The sequence below is a fragment of the Micromys minutus genome, assembly GCF_963924665.1.
Source record: "Micromys minutus genome assembly, chromosome: 3".
Lineage (NCBI taxonomy): Eukaryota > Metazoa > Chordata > Mammalia > Rodentia > Muridae > Micromys > Micromys minutus.
The window spans coordinates 27,752,359-27,774,114 of record NC_137972.1 but is presented as its reverse complement, the minus strand read 5'-3'; the positions used below and the strand labels follow the sequence as shown (position 1 = coordinate 27,774,114).

At 46.0% G+C, this 21,756-nt stretch overlaps 1 protein-coding gene across 26 annotated transcripts in view; it reads right to left on the bottom strand.

Annotated features, from left to right (window-relative positions):
• CACNA1C (calcium voltage-gated channel subunit alpha1 C) overlaps nucleotides 1–21,756 on the bottom strand; it is a gene marked incomplete at its 5' end in the record, with an annotated part of 581,859 nt that overhangs the window by 66,018 nt on the left and 494,085 nt on the right. For 13 of the 26 annotated variants that reach the window (XM_080914120.1, XM_080914140.1, XM_080914139.1 and 10 more), the window contains 10 exons: nucleotides 1,406–1,493; nucleotides 4,181–4,287; nucleotides 8,299–8,358; nucleotides 9,524–9,653; nucleotides 10,029–10,161; nucleotides 16,535–16,604; nucleotides 16,919–17,039; nucleotides 17,662–17,776; nucleotides 19,535–19,655; nucleotides 20,452–20,659. In XM_080914120.1, the coding sequence (XP_080770246.1) occupies nucleotides 1,406–1,493; nucleotides 4,181–4,287; nucleotides 8,299–8,358; nucleotides 9,524–9,653; nucleotides 10,029–10,161; nucleotides 16,535–16,604; nucleotides 16,919–17,039; nucleotides 17,662–17,776; nucleotides 19,535–19,655; nucleotides 20,452–20,659 (1,153 nt within the window). Of the gene's footprint in view, nucleotides 1–1,405; nucleotides 1,494–4,180; nucleotides 4,288–8,095; nucleotides 8,156–8,298; nucleotides 8,359–9,523; nucleotides 9,654–10,028; nucleotides 10,162–16,534; nucleotides 16,605–16,918; nucleotides 17,049–17,661; nucleotides 17,777–19,534; nucleotides 19,656–20,451; nucleotides 20,660–21,756 lie in introns of all 26 variants that reach the window. The other 13 variants (XM_080914141.1, XM_080914135.1, XM_080914132.1 and 10 more) reach the window with 3 other exon arrangements.

The window sequence follows — 21,756 nt, the reverse complement described above, 5'->3', positions numbered from 1 at the left end:
TACATGTGAGTAACACTAATTTGACTTATTTGGGGAGTTATTTAAGAAGACAGGAAGTTGGGCGGGAGGTGGGAGATGCTGCTATGGGGTGGTGGGTAGGAAGATGGGAAGGGAAGGAGTGGGGATACTTAGGACTGAGATACATTGTAGACATGTATAAAATATTCAAGAGAAACAACTGGTGGCACATGAAGACGTACTTTGCAGATGAGAGGATAACAAAAATGTGTTACACACAGTGGAGGTTTCTTTTTGTTTACTTTTTTACTCATAAGAAAAGTTAATGAACTTTGTAGGAAAATGAATGGAAATAAAGAACACTATATTATGCAAGGTGACCCAGGTACACAAAGACAATAATTGCAAGTTTTCTCATTTGCACCCTGGCTTTTAATTAAGTGTGTGCATTTCGGTGGGGGCAAATGTGGCTAATCTCCAGGAAACAGGAGAGGAGACAAGGAGATGGGAAGACAGAGGCTTCAAGGAAGGAGCTAAGGAGGACAGGAGAGCAATCGAGATAGGAAAATGGAAGAGGGAATACTGGGGGGTGAAAAGATACAACAGGCAGGGGAGCAGGTGTGATGGAAGAAGTGAAGAGACAGAAGATAATCAATCGGAATGAAGTATGTAGATTCCATAAGGAGAAAACCTCCTATGCTCTAAGCCAATTAAAACAATAAATAAGTAAGTAAACAACGACCACAACATGGTATTTGGAATACCCAGGTTGTGATCACTCATATTTGACTCCAAAATACAATACTGCTTATGCTCCTCCAGGGAAAATTTGTGGGTTTTTGTTTGTTTTGTTTTGTTTATTTGTTTCCTTGACAAGGGATTGGAAGAGTAAATAGTATGGTTAACTCAGAAACTGCCTCTTCCTTTGCCTTAGCCCTACCTGCGCGAATGATGCCTAAGCGGAAGACTACTGTGTGTGCTCTGCGGCATCTGTCTGCTGGCCGGGTTAAAGAACAAATGAAGGAAATTTAATTGCCCAGAAGGCCACTCCTTGGAGTCAGCCCTACTAGGAAGCAGCTGGGAGAAGCATTCAATGCTATATAAGCCCTAGACTCTGGCAAGAGAGGGCCAATAGCTTCCTAGCGTCTTGGCCCCTTTCTGTCTGTATCAAGTCAGTAAAATCCTTTGCCTCTGCCATCTTGATGCAAATTAGTGCTTCTGGGACCCAAGCCTCAGAGTCCATCTTACTAAGAGTCAGGTACACAAAGACTGACTCTGCATTTGTGGGGAGTTACCTGTTGAAATATTTTGCTTAAGAGGGTGACTCTGACGTGGCAGACACTGCTCTCTATCCTGTAGCCCATCCTTGACCTCAGCTTCCACCAGGCAGAGGGATAGCTAACCTTTACTGCATTGATGGCTGCCCACCCAGACCCTTTTAGTTCACCTTTAGCCCCTTGGCCCTGTTGATGGCCCTTAGGGGCCTGAGGACTCGAAGCACCCGTAAAATCTTCACAACGTTGATTGCGCTGGACCTGGGAGAGAAACAGGGCAGGTGGTAAGTTGCTACACCTGTTAGAGCAGAGAATGACATGTGGAGATGTCCAGATATCTTAGACAGACTTAAAACATGCAGAATCTGTCTCATGAGCTGAGAACTTCTATCCCTCACTGCTAAGAAGCTGGGGCCTCTCTGTGACCCTGGGGGAGTCCTAATAGTAAAGACACAAAGGAGAAATGGGGATATAGCTCAGGTGGCCTGCATGTTTGAGGCCTTCTTTTGATCTCCAGAATAGGGTAGATGGAATGAGGCCCAAAACCCAAGTCATTAGCAATAGAATATGTGACTTAACAGGTATCCACAGTGTCAAAAAAAGGACAAGAAAAACAAGCCAGGCCTGAAATCAGGCCCCATTGCTCCCACCTACCAGCTGAACCACACAGGGTACATTTCTTAATTTTCTGTGTCCTAATTTTTCACCTGGAAAATGGGGCAGTAATTAGGGTTGCTGCAGGATTTAAGGAGGATTTATGGAGATTAGAGAGGAAGGTCTGGGCACATATTGTGAGGATACTAAATAAAATGCTGTCTGCTATCCTGACTGTCAAAACATCACCTCACTGCATACCAAATGAACAATGTTGTAACTCCAGGCCTGTGGTTGGAACCGGTAGGTATGTGCAAGGAATTCTGGGATATTTCTAAACATAATATCCAGGTCATTGCCCACTACAGTATATACATTCTACCATGGTTCAGGTCAGCCTCAGGTTTCAAAGAAAAAGTGGTGATCCAAGAAACATGGAATCCCAAGGTCAGAGCAGAACATCTGGGAGTCTTGTCTTTGGCTTCTTTCTGGTGGGGAGTAGAGACAAGCACTCCTAAAAGGCCTTTAGGAAGGTAGCTAGATGGTTTCTGTTGGTCCCTTCCAAGTGGAACTCACTAATCACACAGTGGTTGAGAGGCCTCTGTAGTGTTCTCTGACCTGAGGTGCTAATTTAAGTATCTTCTCCAGCACTGGACAAGAGGACCAAAAAGGAGTCTGACGGGCCAGCAAGTGCTGATTTTATTCTTCCTGTGTTGAGAAGGAGCTAGTACAAAAATCCAATTTCTCTGCTTCATAGATCTTTATTTCAAAAGACACAAAGGACATTCTTATCTATCACTGTTGCCAAAGCCATCATCAAAAGGCAGACAATTTGCACCGAATCACAATGAAGGAAATTTAAGAGACAGATGGAAAGAAAACAGAAATCAAAGCAACCAAGAGGAAGTTTTGGTTCAAAGTGACACGGTGTCTGGTGGAGGTGCTAGGATAGGAATCTAGATGTCTAGGTCCCAGAGAAATTTTGATTTGAAATATAACTGATGATCAGATAGTAGGCCCTCAATTTCATTGTCCCTTATGTGACAATGGAGGCTAACCATGAACCAACCCTGGGAAGGAAGACCCAAGGTGCTAGGGTTACAAGCCTTTCTCTGTTTGAGATATATAACCTTGGACATGTCTCCCAAAGCTCTGAACATCACATTTTATAATAACATTTTATAATAGCATTTTTCCTGATGCTCTATAGGTATGTGTGTGTGTGTGTGTGTGTGTGTGTGTGTGTGTGTGTGCGTGTGCGTGCGTGCACCATGGAAAATACGTATGTAAAATATTTTAAAGTTTGAAGTATACAATTAATAAGTACAGCTGTTAAAATAGACAGAAATTTAGTCAAATTTTATTCAAGCTGGAGCAAGGTATGACACCTGACCGTGGAGGGAATCAGGCGAGAGAGTCTTAGAGCTCATGGCTTGTACTTGTTCATCAAATTCTTCAGGGGTAGATTCTTATTAACTCCCCAGCAGGTTCCTCTGTGCAGCTAAGATTAAGACTCAGTATTCCCCACCCCCTCCTCAGTCTCTCTCTTTTCCCTTTTCTTTTTATAACACAAGTGTGTACACTCACCAGTTCTCTATGCATCGTGTGTGTGTGTGTGTGTGTGTGTGTGTGTGTGTGTGTGTACTCTTTGACTGAGGTCAGTGGAGGGAATCATAGAAAGAGGCTGAGCTAGGCCACGGTAGTCACAGCAAGGGCAGGTTTGGACAGCTGTAGGGCAGCCTCGGGGCTTAAGCACAGCAAGAGAGTCTCTCAGGCAGAGAAAGGGAATATGGATATCTGTCTCTTTATAATGGGACCCACACCTTCTATGACAAAAATTTAGACATTTAAACAAATTCTTCTGGATCAATATACCCCAAGTGTCAGATCATGGTAGAGAATATAAAAGAAACTAAATAGGACCTGGTGGTGCAGGCCTATAAGCCTAGCTATATGGGAGGCCAAGGCAGAAAAATCGTAAGTTCAAGGCCAGCCTTGGCAACTTAGTGTGACCCATGCCAAATAAAAGTAAAAAGAGCTGTGGACAACGCTGTATAGCAGAACACTTGCATAGCAAGTGAGACCCTGTTTTTAATCCCAAATACCACAAGGAAAGGAGGAGGAAGAAGGAAAGTAGGAGAAATGAGAAGACGAGGAAGAGAGGGAGGGAAAAGAGGAAGAGGAGGAGGATGGAGAGGAGGGGGGAGGAGAAAGAATCAAGCAAGCATCATAGGCTATTTTAGGCACCACCCCACTCCAATCATAGTCACAGAAAAAAGCCCTCCCTCAGACTTTGCTGACTTATTGACACCTATTCTTAGCTGGTTGCCCCCATCTTGGGTAGAGGGACTCACTGGATGCCGAAGGAGATGAGGGACACGCTAACCACCAGCAGGTCCAGGATATTGAAGTAATTTCTGCAGAAAGAGCCCTTGTGCAGGAAAGCCCCATAAGCGGTCATCTGCAGGGAGGCAGAGAACATGAGTGAGTGACTTGCCCATGCTTCAGTGACAACATTCAGACACCATGCTTCCTGCCTACAGCATCAGCATCCCCAGGGAAGAGCCCAGGCACTGCACAGCGACAGCAGGAAGGACTGAAGGAGACACACTGCCAACTGTAGCCATTCACTCAACCACCAACAAACTTGCTCTGGACAAGTGTCTGGTCCTTCAGCCCAAAGCCCTGTCAGGTTGATGCTGTAATATTCCACTGTCCCTCATCCCCAGGCCAACATGGCTCCCGCCCTTGGGACCCTTTGCTGCTTCTTCATAGGTTATGTTTCCTTTATATGCATGCCCCCTAACTTCCTTTCCACATTTTAGCCCCAGGGCCAGCAGGGACAGTAGGCATCAAGGGAAGGATATGACATGCCCATATGGGTATTCAACCATCCTGATTTATCCAGGACTCAGTTGGCTTCACCACTAAAACAACCTCAGACCCTAGAGAATCTGTCTTCCACAAGCTAGTTAGCTTTCCTTAGAGTCTGGTGAGTTCTCCTAATAACTGTCGTTAGCCTCTCTCTCTGCCCTGGTCTCGGTAGTGCTTAGGATCTCTGACAACTGCATAAGCTTGGTGCCACAGTCTGGTTTCTAGACTGCACCCGGGATCTTTAAAAGTGTAGGAGTTATGTTCAGAGAGGCGAGGTACGGCGGTGTAGAATATCAGCTCAGAAGTCAGATGACCTGGACTCAAATCCCAGCATCCCAGCTCTACTGTATTTCATGCGCTTCATATAAAAAAAAAAAAAAAAAAAAAAAAAAAAAAACAAAAACCAAAAACCAAAAACAAACCTTTTCTGTGGCTCATTTTTCTCATCTCTACATTGAGATAATGGTGACATTTGTCCCATGGCTTGTGAGTACCAGTGGAGTAATTATATATGAAATACTTAGGGCATGTTTCCACACATGGTATGCTCCATAGATGTGTTCTCCTTTGGTATAACTTGGGTTTGAAACCTATACTCTCCTTGCACAAAGGAAGCTGTGTCCTCATCTATAAAGTGTGTGAGTGATGTTTCATGTTTTTGTGAGGATCAGATAGCAAAAGGAACATTCGCTGAAAATGTTCGAAACAAGACCATGTAAGGTTGTTATTACAGGATCTGGCTAACGCCGCCTCCTGTTCTAATGTTGCTTGTAAGAAACTGTGTATTCCATGTAGTCACACTTTGCTGACTGAAGTCCAGGTCCACCATGCCCAGGATGAGCCTGTGTAAAGCTACAGGTCATGAAGCATCTGACCAAGAGGAAAAAAAATGGAATTGATGGTTGAGAGACCAAGAGAAGTTTCTTGGTCATCTGGAGTCCAGATTTTCTCTTTGGAATCAGAGCGTGTCCAGGGTGGGACACCCAAAGACTAACACAAAAGCCAACATGGGCACATTGGCAAAAATAGCTCTGGCGACCTAATTCTTGCCATTTATCTCCTGCAGCAGGAGATCACAGGGGACTGGAGAAGCTGTGTTCCTCTGCAGTTTTTAGAAGTGGGGAGATTACATAAAAGGTTCTAGGGTAATGTGGTTATAGATCCCTCCCAAAGGCTACAATTTGGAGGGCTCACTGTCCTATGTCTCTGTGAAGACCTGGACCCCAGAGAGTAGAATTAAGTGGTTACTACAATTCATATTTGCCAGAAAGTTTTGGTCAGGGGGAATAATGTGGCTCATAGCACAGTTTCTGTCTCCTGACTCTGGGCTTGCTTTGTCCAGGACCCTAGAAGTAGACCCGCTCTTTAGAATGTGTGGATGATGGGTGAGAGCAATGAACTTGTGCCCAGGCAAGATCAGAGTTAGAATGGTTATGAGAAAGGGCAAGTAGATACTTGGAAGAGAGAGCATTTCTTTTCAAGTCTATGTGGATTCATGGTGCCAGAGAATGCCAGTGCAGGTACCCGTACAAGTGGCCTTCTAACTTGTGCTACCGATGGTCACCCACTTGGTCCTTGCTTCCTGAAAGCTTTAAAGCTTTTCTCAGGAAAGGCCCGAGACTAAGCATCAATATACCAAGAAAGGAAGGGAATGAGACACACGCTTCCAAGTTCTTTGAGCGGGAGGGGAAGGTGTCTCTTGCCATCCAATCCTAGACAGCCACATTTCTCAAGGCGTACCTCTAAGGAGAAATGATCTCCTCACTTTTGCCATTTCCACAGTTGGTCTCGAGTCTGTGTTCCTTCTATGGAGCAGTCCTTTCCATGATTTAAACTAACTAGTGTGCTCCTACCTGTCCTGTCCTTTTAAAGACAAATGGCCCCAGCCCATTCAATAGTCCCTCAGAGCAAATGAAGCTCCGGGCACCGGGCACCGTCACAGTCAGTGCCTTGGCATGACACAGGGACCCCCAGCTGGGCAGACAAACCCAGGTGTGAGAGGCGTGGGAAGCAGAGGGGATGCCGGGAGGGGTGTTCAGAAGCACAGTGAGCAAGCATAAAAGAGACTGGAAGCAGAAGAAGAAAGAAGTGGGGGGAAGGGTTTGCCATGGCAATGCTTGAGAAGAGTTTCCGCTTGCATGGCAATCCTAAGGAGAAAGCACCATTGAAATCCTCAAGTGAAGCTCTGCATGGGCTCCTGAGAACTGGGCTTCAGAGACTTTTGTGTCCTGGAAAAGATCTCTCAGTACCTGCATGCGACCTTGAGTACAGAGATCAATAGCAAAGCAGTCCATCACAGAAAGGGACACTACCCCCATCTACACTCTCTGATCAGGAAAGAAAACTCTGAGCCACACAGCTGGCAAGCAAGGAAAGCTAAGGGACAGCAAATAGAGCCTCTGAGGTATAAGGACATCCCGGGAGGCACGAAGAAACTCCCAACTCAAGTCATATCTGGATGAGGCAGAAATGTCGAGCCCGCTAAAAGGCTGGGCATGATATGAGGGTTTCATTTGGGAAAGAATGGTCTGTCGCTGGCACTGGTGCACAGAGTGGATGTCAGCTTGTATCTACCCCAAGGATGAGCTGAAGAGAGGCCTGAGCTTTTTGGGAACCGCAGGCAAGTGTCCCGGGAAGATGCTTAAGCTGCAGCCTGTGCTCAGAGACTATGACCCTTCTGTGCAAAGGAGAAGAATCTCCGCCTCCCAGAGAGAAGCCAGCAATACCCAAGGTCCTACAGCCTAGGTGCCCTGCCAAGGCCATGCATACATTGACTTACAGGTGCAGACAAATACATTCTAGGGCTTCTCATCAGAGCTGCAGGTTACCAAAGGGTTAAAGGCAATCTCTAGCTGGCAGCTCTATGATCCAGTTGGGATGCTGGTCCCCAATCCTGCTTCAGGTACACCATTACTGTAACATGGCCTCAATTTCTGCTTGGCCCTTCTTGATGGCCTTGGTTGAGAGTACAGTGTAGATGACAAGCCTCCAAGGAGAGGGGCCAAAGTAACTCCTTCATGCTCCAGAGGTTTTGCCTTTCTAGGGCTCGTGTGGCATTTCCTCTACACAGGAGCAGGGAGAGAGAATTTCAAGTAGGACTCAGCCCCCGGACTAGTTGGAGAACTGAGCGCCTCTGGCAGCCACCATGCTCAGCCAGTGATGGGACGGCACCCACGGTGACGCAGCAAGCATGTGACTTTCCTAGGCCTCGGAACCGCTGCTAAGTGAGCAGAAGGGAGCAGCGCGGTGGGGTAGGTTTCTCCTGGCTTCGGAGCTGGGGCGAAGTGGTAGCATGAAGTGAAGCACAAGTATCGGAGAGTGAAGGAGACAGAAGAGTCAGCCAGACAGAGCAGAGACACAGAGAGACAGAGACACACGGCTCAGGGGAGCATTACCTTAAGGATAATTTCTAATGTAAAGATACTAGTGAAGACATAGTCTGCATTGCCTAGGATCTGAAAAATAAGCAGAATTGGATTAGTGGCTCTGAGAGTGCACCCAACACCAACAGGAGCATGTGTTAGCGACAAGACAGACAGCGGCCGAGAGCTGGGACTGGCAGAGAGAGGAAGGAAGAGAGAGGGGGGCGGGGCTTTACCTTTAGAGCAATTTCAATGGTGAAAATGGTGGTAAAAACAATGTCAAAATAAAACAGAATCTGCAAAACAGAAACAAACAGGATGGGGAGGGCAGGGAGAGGGACGGGGAACAAGCAGGGCAGGGGGAGAGGTCAGTGGATGTTCACCAGAAAAGGAAAAGCACTTCAAAACAAGGTGCATCTCCAACCCGCCTCACCACCAGAGCCTTTGCACACGGAGGCAAGTGAGGAGACAGGCAGAAAAGTCTTCTCGACATTAGCTCCCACTCGGGGATAGCGCGGGTGGCTCTGGCCGGCTGTGGTGTCTGTAGGCAGGTGTGGGGAGCTTCGGGCAAGCCTCAGCAGGAACTGAGTGTGAGCAGCATCTACTTGGATGCTTAGCTCATTGGCCCAATTTACTTACAAACCCAGAGTGGACCATGGGATGCTGGTCAAATGACCAGAGAATGGGGTTGTTTTAGCAGGGCCACTCAAATGCTCACATGGTGTGGCATCCTGTGTCAGAGGAGGACATTTACATTGCTGTCATGGCCTTGGGCCTCCAGGTCAGCCCAGGTTGAGGACAAGCTTGATTTCATCTTGGGAAATGGACCAGGGCTGAGACCACTCCTGCTGACCTCATCAAGACAACTTGGAACAGGCAGGATCCCAGAGCTGAGAGCTTTGTTTATGGATAGGGCTTTGGAGCAGTGACTCTTTTCCTCATGCCTATGTGGCTGAGATTTAATAAAGCATTGGGCTTTCGAGGTACAGTAATTTTTATTTTAGTATTTAATATTGATCACCAGGACCTTGGGTAGCTCCAATCAGACTTCCGTTACCAAAGATGATGTCAGCGTTCTTAGAATGTCAGCCATACCATTGGCACCTAATTGCCAATGCTCCTTCTTGGCCAGAGGAATGGGAGCAAGGCATGAAACCAGTGGCCTCGTTGCTGACTTAAAGGCAACTTGAGCTTCCTGGGGAACATCCACAGGCAACAAGATGCCTGACCACTGTCCATCACCAACCAGCCAGATGCATTTACGTACATGCTCGCTTGCTTAGTGAAAATTCCCAGGCTGGGTTTTCTATCAAAGTCCTAATCTCTTAAGGGAATCATCACTGTATACGGATTATGAAGTTCACAACAGGCCTACTAAGTGAGCAACGAAGGCAACAGCAGAAGCTATAGGCCTGCTCCACTCTCAGAACAGGGTGCAGAGAACAAAATAAGAGTGCATACATGGTTCCTGAAGGAGGTGTGCTGGACAGGGTCCTCAGCAGCCAGCGAGATGCTGCTGAGCAGAATAAAGAAGAGGATGAGGTTGGTGAATATCGTGTCGTTGACAATGCGGTGGCACTGCAGGCGGAACCTACATGGGAAGGAGGGCAAGAAAGACATGTCAGGAAAGTTGGGGTATCGCTCGGGCCTCAGGAGCCTGTCCCCTCAGTTCTTCTGATATACTAGCAGGACAGATGGTGTCCCAGTGTAAACGGACGCGGTGAAGTATGAAAGGCAACTACTGGCCAAGTAGTGACACTTCATACATTCAAACCTGAAGAGGGGAGTAACTGTAGACCAACTGATTTACAATCCAGGACTCTCCTCATTTGGTGTCCCCACATAAGTTGTGGGTAACTGGGGGCACTGAGGTTTCTCCTGTAGGTCAGATACAGGCATGTGCTAGGTTTCGGTCTAGGAAGAAACAGTTCCTCCCCCCACTCCGACCCCCGCCATCCTTACACACCTGTTGTTTGGGCTGAAGATGAAAAATGCACTGGCTTCCGGCATGGGAACTGCCTTTTCCTTAAGGTGCAGCTCAGACAGGGGACGGGGACGTGGCCCCACAGGCATTTCCGGCTCCTCCTCATCCTCTTCCCCTATAAGGAAGAGAAAAGCTCTATTCTCAGCAACTCCGCCACTGACCCCCACATCTGTGCCCACTTCCAGACACATCCTACTGTAGGATCAAGACATCAGTGCCGGTGCCTCTGAACTATAGGATGCTAATTCAGGCAGATGTTCTGCTCCTCCACATGGGGCTATTCAAGGCCACCCCTGTTAGAGACAGATGTTGCTGAAAGTACATAGTACTAGGGGCTGTAAAAGTAGAGTGAACGATGTGTTCGTGGTAGTTCGAATTGTTCTGGTTTTAAAACTGAAAATCCCATATGTTTGGAAATCCCCTAGTACTGAGGGGGAAAACAAACCCAAAAGAACAGAAATTGGTTACCCTGTTCAGAAGGTGCTAGAGAACAGGCTGGGTAAGCCCAGGCATTGCATGGTGTTATCCATTCATCTTCACCGTAGGTGATCGAAGGGGATGACTTCATTTACTAGTGGGATACCTTATGGACAACTCTACTTTTGAAACACTCACTGATCAAATGAGGGAACTTACTCTTGCCTCATAGATAAATAGACATGGCCACAGTCTGTCTTCTAAATATTTATTTTTTATGTCTATAAACAAATGTTTCTTTCAGCCCCAATCAGAGAATCTTCTAATTGGAATGGATGGTGGTAAACACAGAGGCTGACGGTTGCAGTGTGTTCTCGGTCCTAAATGGGACGTTTATATTTAAGACTCAGGGAACATGACAGAAGAAGGGATGGAAGGAATCGTGAGCCCGAAGGCAGCAATAGGAGCTGCAGAATGTTATCTCCTGGGTATGACAGCCAGTGCAAGCAAGGACCCCACAGCAGCTGAGGTTGCCTTTACATGGCCTGCCTAAGACTGGGCCTATCACTAGTCAGTCATGGATAGGGAGAGACTCATAGGCCCTACCTCTCCCCGCTGAACTACTGGCTTCATTGAATTCTGGGTAGGGGCAGTTATTGTCTTCAGCTGTAGACCCATGGAAGAGCCCACAAGGCTGCAACGGACACTTCTAATACCTCAGTTATACAGGCAGCTGAGTAAGCTCTACATAGACAGCTCTGACTAAACTCAGTGAGTCACAGAACCAAGCAAAAAGGCATGAATGCAGGGAAGGGGGAAGTGTATGATGGGGGTGGAAGGGAAGCAGAAGCGGTGGGGGTGGGTTGAGAGTAACCAGAATGCACTACACGGTATAGTCATGCGTAAAACTGTCACGAAGCAAATTTAATTAAAATTCACTTTAAAAAACTTCACAAATTAGAAACCTCCTAATTTTTCCAGGATTTCTCAACAAACAAGGCAGGAAGAGTAGAGCTTAGGTAATGACGAGAGGGCCTTTTATCCTGAGGCTAGACACTGATATCAAGTGAAGGGGTTCCTTTGCTTTTCTAGCCAGTAGCACAGCTTTGGGAAATTGAAGTCAGTTTCTATTTAGCTTGCCTTGTGGCATCTATGGGAGAAGGCACCATGTGTGCTCGTTCCTGGAAACGCACAGCCCGGGAAAGGCGGCAGTAACATGGATGCTCCAGAAACGCCTTTCTCTAAGTCACAGCCCTGTTTCCTCCTGAATGTGGCACTTGCATTTGGTCTCCCTGTGCTCGGCGTCTCCTGGGATGGAGACTAGTAACAGCGCACAGATATGTCAGAACACTGCCTGGCACACGCCCGAAGCTGTGGAAGCATCATTTCTTCCCCCAGCATCTCTACCCACAGCACAGATGCTGAGCATATGAAATTAGTGCTCCATGCTCACCCATGTCTGGAGTACGATCTTAGAAACAGTGTCTTTGCAGATGCAATTAATTATGATGGAGTCCGCTGGGCCATCTATGTAAAGATAGTTGGGCTTACAAGAAGGGTTAAAAGGCACACACAAGTTAGAAGGCCGCGTGAGTAGAGACAGAGGTGGAGATCAGCATGGTTGGTCTATGAGCACTTCTGGCTACTACAAGAAATTAGGAAGAGGCAAGCAAAGATTTTCCATAGAGTAGGGCGAATGGAGATGGCTCTATTAAAACTTGGTGTCAGACTATACATGAGAGAGAACAGATTTCTTTTGTTTTAAGGTATCCAATGTATGGTTATTTCTTAGGTCCCAGGAAGCTGTGCTACCATGTGCTTTGGGGCAGGCTAATGCTCTCAGTCTTTGTGTGGCCCTTCGTTGCCTTCTCTGCAAAGCTGACAAGGATGTCAGCGTAGAGACATGGATATGTAGGGAAAAGGGGAGGAGTCTAAGAAGGGTGGGAGGGAACAGAAAAGGGTAAGGAGGTGAGACTAACCGGAATGCATTATATATGGATGAAATTGTCAAGGAATAAATTTAATAAAAATATTCCTTATAAAATTAACAAATTATACATAAAACTAAAAGATAAAACCCAAAGACAAAAACAAACTGGCCAACCAACTAAACAAAAACAACACCCTTCAAAAAAAGCCCCAAAACAACAACAAAAAAAAAAGCCACCAACTAACCAACCAACAAACCAACCAACCAACCAACCAAATAACCAAAAAGACCCAAACACCTCTGTATTTAGAAGACAGAGGCAGATGGATCTCTTTGTGAGTTTAAGGCCAGCCTGGTCTGCGATGTAAGTTTCAGGTCAGGCAGAATTATTCAGTGGGACCTTCTTGTCTTACAAACAAAAAGCAGAAAGCAATAAACAAAAATCTCATAAAAATTCTGGCCAACTAAACAAAAAAAACATCCAAAAATCAAATAAGCAAAAACCCACCCTATTTTCCCAGAACACATGTTTCAGAGAGTGGCCTTCACCCCAGTGCCCTAAGAGGCTTCAAGAGTGACCTTTCCATTCATCCCTCTGTTCTGTCTCCCAAGCGATGGGGCTACATGCTTGTGTCTGTTGTTGTCTGTAATGTCCTGCCCTGTGTGGTCTGTAGGTAGAGCCCCATGTGGTCTGTGGTATGTGATTAGAGACAAGCATTCTACCAGCTGAGCCACACCTCTAGCCCAGGAGCCCTTTGTTTTGATAATGATGAAACCTTCACACTTTTGCAAACAACATAACCTTTGACCTATGTCACTGTGCCCAAGGCCTAAGTTACCCCTTCAAATGTCCACAGACTTCGGCCTCTGACTCTGAGGGAGTCGGCCTTTCATCCCTACAGACTCACTATCTCTGGTATTTCTTCAGCGACAGAGAGCTGACCATCAGAAAAATTAAAGGGGTGCAAGGACCAAGAGAAATGAAGGCCAATGTCAACACTCATTCAACTTAGAACAACACAGCTCAAAAGCACTACCACAGACTAGGAGCTCAGCCATCCCCCGCCCCACATGCAGAAGTGTGTGGTGGGGGTTTCAGGCTTGGCTGGGAATGTCTGTGAGAAGATTCTAATCCACACTGATCCCCTGCCCCCCAAGTGTACATGTGACTGCAGCCTATAGACCACAGCAGCTTGATATCGGCCCTTCTTGGGGTCAAGAGTGCTGTGTTCTTTTGCTGTAATTATAGTGGGTCTGTCTGTCTGTCTGTCTGTCTGTCTGCTCTCATCATTTCTTACCATTTGCCTGATCGTCTAGCTTTACTTATCCTTTCGGCTCTTACTTTACACAATGGCTGAAATGTTTTTAGAGCAACTTCCAAGCATGTCAGGCTCTAGACATAAACACTGTAGTGTTTTAGAAACAGAATCACCACACCATTACACTAACACGATTAACTAGAATCTACTTAAAATAATTTAGCTCCTAGTCCATATTTAATTTTCTCCCCATTATCTCAAAAACTTCATTTTTTAAATAGAAATTGTTTTATTGGGGACCTAGACGAAATCTTTCCATTACGTTGAGTCATTGTTTCTAGCAAGTCTTTAATATTCTCTGCAGCCTTCCACATAAACCTTTGAGGGCTTTCAGGCATCAAACCCTGGACACACTCTGCTCTTCATTAGATGTGGGCCACAGACATCAAATTCTACTTCCCTTGGGGGAGAAGGGAATGTGGGAGGAGGAGAAAGGGAGCCTCCAGGTAAGAGGCCGACCACACCTTTGGGAAACTAGTGGAGGGAGAGCCACCTGGAAACATAGCTTTGCTTTAAAAAAAACAGTGGCTCTCTGCCACCTCCCTGGGTTACCAGCCCAATGCAGTCTGACCTGTTTGGAGAAGAAAGGTCATTCAAATCCACAGACATTTGCTGCCTGTTGACTTCAAGCTTGGAGTTTGTGACAGATTGGCAGCTTGAAGAAGCAAGACTAAGGCTTATGCCAGGACGGGGCTTCAAGAAGCTGGGAATGTATACAGTGGAAGGAGAGCCAGGACCTCCGACCTTAAAACCCTCCAAAAGGAGACACAGCCTGTCAGTCATGCATCAGACAGAGGAACAGCATGTAGTCAGCAAGAGTTCCCTTTGCAATGAGAGACCTGAAAGCATTTTATGGAGCCTCAAATGGGACATCTGTGATGGCAGCTGTCCTCGTAGTGAGCAATGCCTCCTGGGTAATGACAAGATGGATTTTGGATTGACTATTATTAGGTGCGCATAATGCAGCAGCATATGCTATACTAATAAAATACGGAAGTTGACAGTGATAGCGACACACGTGGTGTAATGAAACCTTGAAACACAAGTGTAGCTTGGAAGCACAGATTCTTAAACTGAGGGTCATGACCCCATAAGGGGTCTTGTAAATGAATGTGGGGGTTATAAAAACTTTGCCCATAGAGAACGGTTTATGAATGTTCAGTTGCCAGAATAGAATTCAAAAGCCAAGGTGAGGCATGAGATGAATTGGAGATGCTCTGGCAGCATTTGCTCATGTGTCACACAGCCTAGGTCCTCACACCTAGCATACACTTCCACTGTGTGTGCCACCACCCCGCGCTATGCTAGCTAGTACTGCCCGAGACATCGCAATTCAGATTTGAAACCACTGCTAATCGTAAAGTTCATACAGATTCTTCTGCAGTTCCCAAATCATGATGCTTTAGTTGCAGGAAACAGGTAAAACCTTACTATTGTTGTTCCCTTAGTGCAAGAATCAAATTATCCCTGAGTTCTCATGTGTTAGAATGCTAGATTTAAAAAACTGCTGTTCCAGTCACTGACTTGAGTGTCATTAAAAAATTACAAAATGAATTTTGGTTTGGGATTAGGATGACATTTCTAACAATTTCTACATCTGGTCCTAAGCATAGCTCTGTTGTTTCATACTACGTTTTATATGAAATAGTATTATCACTGACAATTTAAAATAAAAATATTGACCAATTATCAGAAATATTGAAGATATTATGTCCTGCAGCATCAAATACTCAGCCAAATTTGTTTCTTTATATAAAAATAAGTCTACCCATCTCATTAGTATGAAAAATTGCATTAGTCTTTTATAGCTGGTAAGATTATATGCATATGAAAGAATTATTTTATATAGTTTATGAAATTTATTAGTATTAGAAAATATTTCATTTGTATACTTATTTTATATGCCTATATATTTGAAGTGACATACAATTTCCTCTCTGTGACTGAAAAGATGGCTCAGAGGTTACAAGCCCTAGGTCCAAGTGGACCCAGATTCAAGTTCCAACACCCACATGGTAGCTCACAACCATTTATAACTCCAGCTCCAGGGGAAATTCAATGCCTTTTTTTGGCCTTTGTGGGCACCAGGCATGCACACAGTGTATAGATATCGGTGTAGGCAAAACACCAATACACATAAAAAAAACTAAAATTAATTTTTAATGAAGTGTTTTATTTTTGAGTGACGAGAGGAAAGAGGTGGGGAAGGTCACGACCCTCCCAGGGTGGAGGAAGGCTGGGGAACAGATCACTCTCACACTCACATGGACTGAATAAGTTCTACTGCCCATGGTGGAGGCAAGAGACGCTCAAAGTCTCCAAACTTAGAGGTACAAAAATGCTAATTACCTGATCTGATCAGTGTATATCATACATGGATAAGCATACCTCTCTGAATTCCAAAAAGATGTGCAATTGTCACAGACTAATAAATATTTTAACTATGTTAGCCATGAGGGAAATGTTAGCTACCCTAATTCCACATGGTGCACACACTGAATTACCATTGATGGGGGAGCTAAACCCCCTCTTAAAGAAAACCGGTAAAGCAGTAATTTAAAAAGAATAAGTCAAAGTAATTATACTTTTAAAAGCCTTCTTCAAATATGGTGTTGTCTCTTTTAACATTATTATGAGAAAACCACGAAGAACATTTTTCTCAGTTGGCAGCAGGTAACACTTAAGTCCAGATGTGAGATGCTTAGTGGTGAAGGGACTGGTAGAGGAACCTAGTCCCATGGTCCACAGTGCTTGGCCACTTTCCCATAGCTGAGTCTGTACCCGCAGTCTTTCTGGTCTCAGGGTCAGAAGTACTAAGGTACCTGCAGTGTCTGGGTTGGAGTGGGGACTCTTATCCTCATTTTCACTGGGCTGAAGGTCATCCATATTGATCTGTGCAACCAAGAGAGGAAGAAGAATTCAGTTAGATGTGTGCCAGGGATCTTTGGCGAGAGGAGCCTTGGAATTACATCATAGTTCAGGACTGTGCTAAAAAATTATGCACTTTTGTCCCTGTACCTTTTAGAGACCCCTGTAACACCAGAAAAGACTGAGGGCTCACCAGTGTGTGTTTTCTCTCCTTTCAATTCTGGTTGTCACCCTCTTCTCCCCTTACCTGTCCCTTCTTCCCCCTTCCTTCATGTAAAGGACAGGAAGACCATTCCTGACGCAGTGATGGCCCCCGAGCTCCTAAGGAAGCCCCTCACCTTGGTAGTGGGTGGGGATTCACCGTCTGCCGTAATGGACTTCAGCTCAATTTTCTCCTCTTTGCTCTCCTCCACTGCTGGCTTCTCCATCACCTCCTGTTTCTTTTCTGGGCTGGCAGTCCTGGCCGGTCAGCAGGAAAAAAACCCAGAAAGGGATGTTTACTGGAATGATAGTGGACAGCGTAGATAGGAGCTGCTTTGTGGTCTTCTAGGGCTGGGGCACCTCTAGTTATCTGGCACATATTTGACCTTATCCAGAACCTTGGCTGCTCCCCTTTTTAATCAGAGGATTCTGGGTCTCACTTATGATTGGTTTCTAGAGGATCTCTGCTCACTGTCCAGAAGAGGCATGGCATATGACTGCCCTTGCTAGATAATTATGGGATGGAATGTAGAGACTTATATTGTCTTCCTAAGACCCCAACAGTACAAAGGTATCTATTTCTGAAAGCATTGTTTTCTGAGCTGGAGCTGGGTTTTCTTCTGAAGGTAGCTTTCCCTTCTCTCCTTGTGTTCCCGTGGTTTCTCTTCCCAAAGAATTGCTCCTCATTTCCTGGACCTGTGTGGGGGAGGGGACTGCAACATCTTTGCAGAGACTACAGAGCAATGACTAGGAGCTGTAGGAGAAGCCAAGCTATTGTAGAAACCGCACTGCAGCCCATTTCGGCCAGGATGGTTACCAGAGGATCACCAGCCCTTTCTCCCAAACCAGTGGGGATGACATTCTAAGCTTAGAGGGTTACCTGGCCAGCTTCTTCCTCTCCTTCTCTTCTTCTTCCTCTTTTTGGGCAGAGGTCAAGCTCTCCGCATCAGCCAGGTTGTCCACCGCAATGGCCAAGAATACATTCAGTAGGATATCTGTTTGTGTCCACTCTTAAAGAAAATGACCCTTGGTTTTGGGAAGCTTGATGGGTACCGAGGGCAGGGTGTGTATTATACATGCAGAAATAAGAGTTGCCCAGGACAGACTGACTTCTCTCTCCTGATCATCCTGCGTACTCTTTGGAGTTTTCTAAGTGGCTGAGATGAGGCTTTGCAGATGGGAGCAGGGCAGGTCTGAAGTATCATTGCTAGATTTCATGATTTGTTCTTACCATGGAAATACCTGGCTCTGACCGACATCACAGGCAGCACCATCTCCAGGAGATTCCTTTCAAGACCCATTCACCATAACGGGGCACCAAAGAGATGGGCTAGAACCTCTGTCAGCTTTGAATGCGAATTCCAGTATACAAAGACCCCTAGAGAGTCTGAACAGAGCTGGACAGACTTGAGACTCCTCTGCCTGTCTCTCCTACCCTGCAAAGCCCGGCTTTTCCACCAACAGAAACGCTATAAGCCAAAGAACCACAAAGAGGGGATAGCTGGAAAAGTCTTAAGTTGTTAAACCCCATATCCAGCTCAGGGCATTCATAAAGTCCCATCACTTCCTACACAGAGCTAAAACTCCACAGAGGAGGGGTTCCATCTATGAGATTACTGACCCTCGACCCTTGACCCTGGAACACAGGAGGGTTCATTGTGCATTTTCCCAGCCAACCCACTGAGACCCTTTAAGCAGTACTTCCTGTCACTCTGTTCCAAGTGCAGACTTTTATCAGAATGCTTAGAGCAAGAAGTGTTCAGACTTTAATTTGCTTTTCAGACTTTGAAATATACATGATGGGATTTATCTTGAGGACAGAGCCTAAAATGTTTGTTTTATACACATTTTCCCCCACATAATTTGACATCTACTTTATAAAAGCCTCTAAGAATCTTGTATCTGAAATGCTCATGTGGATTCCTACCTAATGCAGCATAGAGGCACTTAAAAGGGTCCAGTTCTTACACTGTTGGATAGGGATGCACCATCCCATCTTACACTATAGAGACACCCGGGAGGAAGGCCTTTGATGTGCCTGAGGTCACCGAGCTGATAGGATGCCAATTTTGTCTGCAGGTGGCATTGTGTTCTTGATTTCTCAAGTGCATAAACTAAGAATTTCACTCAAATTTGGGGCCAGAGTGTTTCTATTTTATCACCCAGCTCTGGACCCCATTCTCACAGGCTCAAACAGTGGGAGAGAAGGAAATCCAAGGGCGAGGGCCCTGGGATCCTGTCCCTGACTCAGACAGGGAAGAGCTATCAGGTTCCCCTTAGTAACTTGTGCAGCACTGCCTATGACTCTAGTGCCGAGAACAGCTTCACAGGGAGAAAAATGATCAGTGCACAGGGTGAAGCTCTGAGTAGGTTTAGTAGCTCCAGAAGAAGCAGGGTACACACCTCTAGGTTCTCTACATTCTAGCCTGCATATGTATTGCTGCACAAAGCACAGTGTCTGGGGGCCTCGTTCACTTAGACTATGAGCAAAACACACTTGCTAGAGGGGTGACCCAGGTCAGAACTTTGGGGTGCACTGTCTCCTGTGTCCCAGCTGCAGCCTGACCCACACCATGGCTGAAGTGATTTTAGGCCAGGCTATACTTCCTTCCAAGAGTGGTCTTGCCTAGCTAGCCTATGGATGGGCAGCCACAGCACAACACCCCAGCTAGGGCCTTGGAGCACACGCATGGCCCTGTGCTCAAGGCCAAGTGGGGCAGTGGGGTTGGGGCAGCATCAGCACCAAAGGATACAATTTCCACAGATGAAGAGGATGATGAAGTAAATACAGACTAACATCCCTGGAAAAGAGGGGCCGCCATAAGCCATGATCCCATCATACATCACCGAATTCCAGTCCTCCCCGGTCAGGATCTGAATGACACATTCCCACCAATAAGGGACACAGCGTTAGACCAACAGCAAACCCCCAAACTCCCCTGCCCTGCCTGCCTGCCCTGCCCTGTCCCACTATCTTAACAGAAATGTCCCAAATCCTATTTCCACATTTCCTCCTTGTTTTGGCTCCCGATTATTCTGAGGAACTACAAGCCTGGGAAAGTTAACCCCTACCCACAGCTAGTGCTGGGCTACTAGCAAATAAAAAGGCTCTGTGGCTAACACAGTGTGCTCCTCTTCACATCACTGGCCATCATTAGCTCCCTGGGTGTCAGTGTCAGGTGACTGTGATCTTGAGGACACTGATAGGCCACACCCAAGACTACGAAACAAAATTTTTTGGTACCATCACTAAGACTTTAGGAGCACACATACCTTATTCCCTCTTATCTATGAATAAATCTACTTTTAACCCCAAATGTGTTACTATTCTAGCTCTGTCTTATGCGGAAGCATTCGTGAAAGTTTGGCTTTGGACCAGCCGTAATTCTTCCAGTGGCAAGGATGTGGCCAATGGGCGCCATGGCCACACAGACATTTGTAAATGGGATCAGTTAGGTTGTTTTATCATTTGTCTACCCAGCTATACAGCTCCACGGAGGGCTGAGAGGCCAGGCATGACAGAAACACCCTCCAGGGCTGATCTAGGCTGGTGTTGTGCCAGGTGAAAGGTGCTGCCCTCACCGCCCCACCCTTTCAAGACTGCTTCTTGCCCACCTCTGACTTCACTACTGAACAACCCTCCCAGTGAAAATGGCAGTAGAATTCATACCTGAAACACAGTGAGGAGAGACTGCGGGAAGTTATCAAATGTGCTCCTTCGGGTCTGCATCTCATCGAAGTTGAACTTCCCTCCAAAGAGCTGCATCCCCAGGAGGGAGAAGATGATGATGAAGAGGAAGAGGAGCAGCAGGAGGGAGGCGATGGAGCGCACCGAGTTCAGCAAAGATGCCACAAGGTTGCTCAAGGAGTTCCAGTACCTGTGGACAGACAGGGAGTTCAGCTGCCTCTCCTCTGCTGCCCCCATCACCCCTCACCTGTGTGTCCCCGAGGGGCCAGTACAAAGCCCTGGTCCCTGCTGGCTCTAGGTTCTGGGCTTGGGCAGTGGTGTGAACTGGGGTGTGAAGCTGTAGGTTTAGCATCAGTAAAAGGTACAGCAATCAATAAGAAGAGAGGTCTCAGGGACCAGATGCTCCCACCCACTGTCAGCTGCTGATGCCCTTGGACAAGTCATTAGCTCTACCTCATTTCCTTCCTTCCTGTCTGGGGAAAAAAACAAAAACCAAAACAAAGCAAATGGCTATAACAGGAGCGTGAATATCATGGGTATCCTGGAAGAAAACACCCCTTCCTCTCCTTAAAGCAGTATTCAGTATTCTGTCTGGAACACAGCTAATTTAAGTTTGTAATTACCATGAACACTTATTATTTTTAACAGAGAAAACAAGTACCCCTCCTCAAGAATGCCAGTCTGAGCAGAATCCAGCAGCAGGTACCTGGGTAGGTAGGAAGAGTGCTACGCCCAGAAAAGAGAATGGGCGGAGCTTAGTGATGGCACCAACTTCCCTGCTACTTTGGGGTTTTTTTTTTGTTTGTTTGTTTGTTTGTTTTTTGTTTTTTAGTTTTGTGGGTTTTCTTTGTTTGTTTTAAAAGTCACTCCTTTGGAAATTCTGACCCTGTATCTGGGCCTAGATATGTTTAAATTTAATAAGAACCCACAGAATTGTGATAATTTTGGATTACAACTAATCTATTACTTCATTGGGGTCAGCTCCAGGCAAGAGTCCTTAGGGAATCGTTTAGGTTTACAGTTTATTAGTTCAATGACTAATAAATGACTTGCCTCCCCAAGTTACATCTGCTGGAAGCTGAGCTCCCTACCTCTAAGCCAGATTTTTGACTCAACTTCACATGACCATGGCCATGTTGAATCTTATCTGTGACAATTGCTGCAAAGTGACCCTTGTACTTCCCCCAATATAATTTGGGAATAAACTACAGAGACCAAACCAATGGAATGGCATGGAGAGCTGTACACTCACTCCCTGGCTCTGGAGATGTATCTGACTCTTTGGTC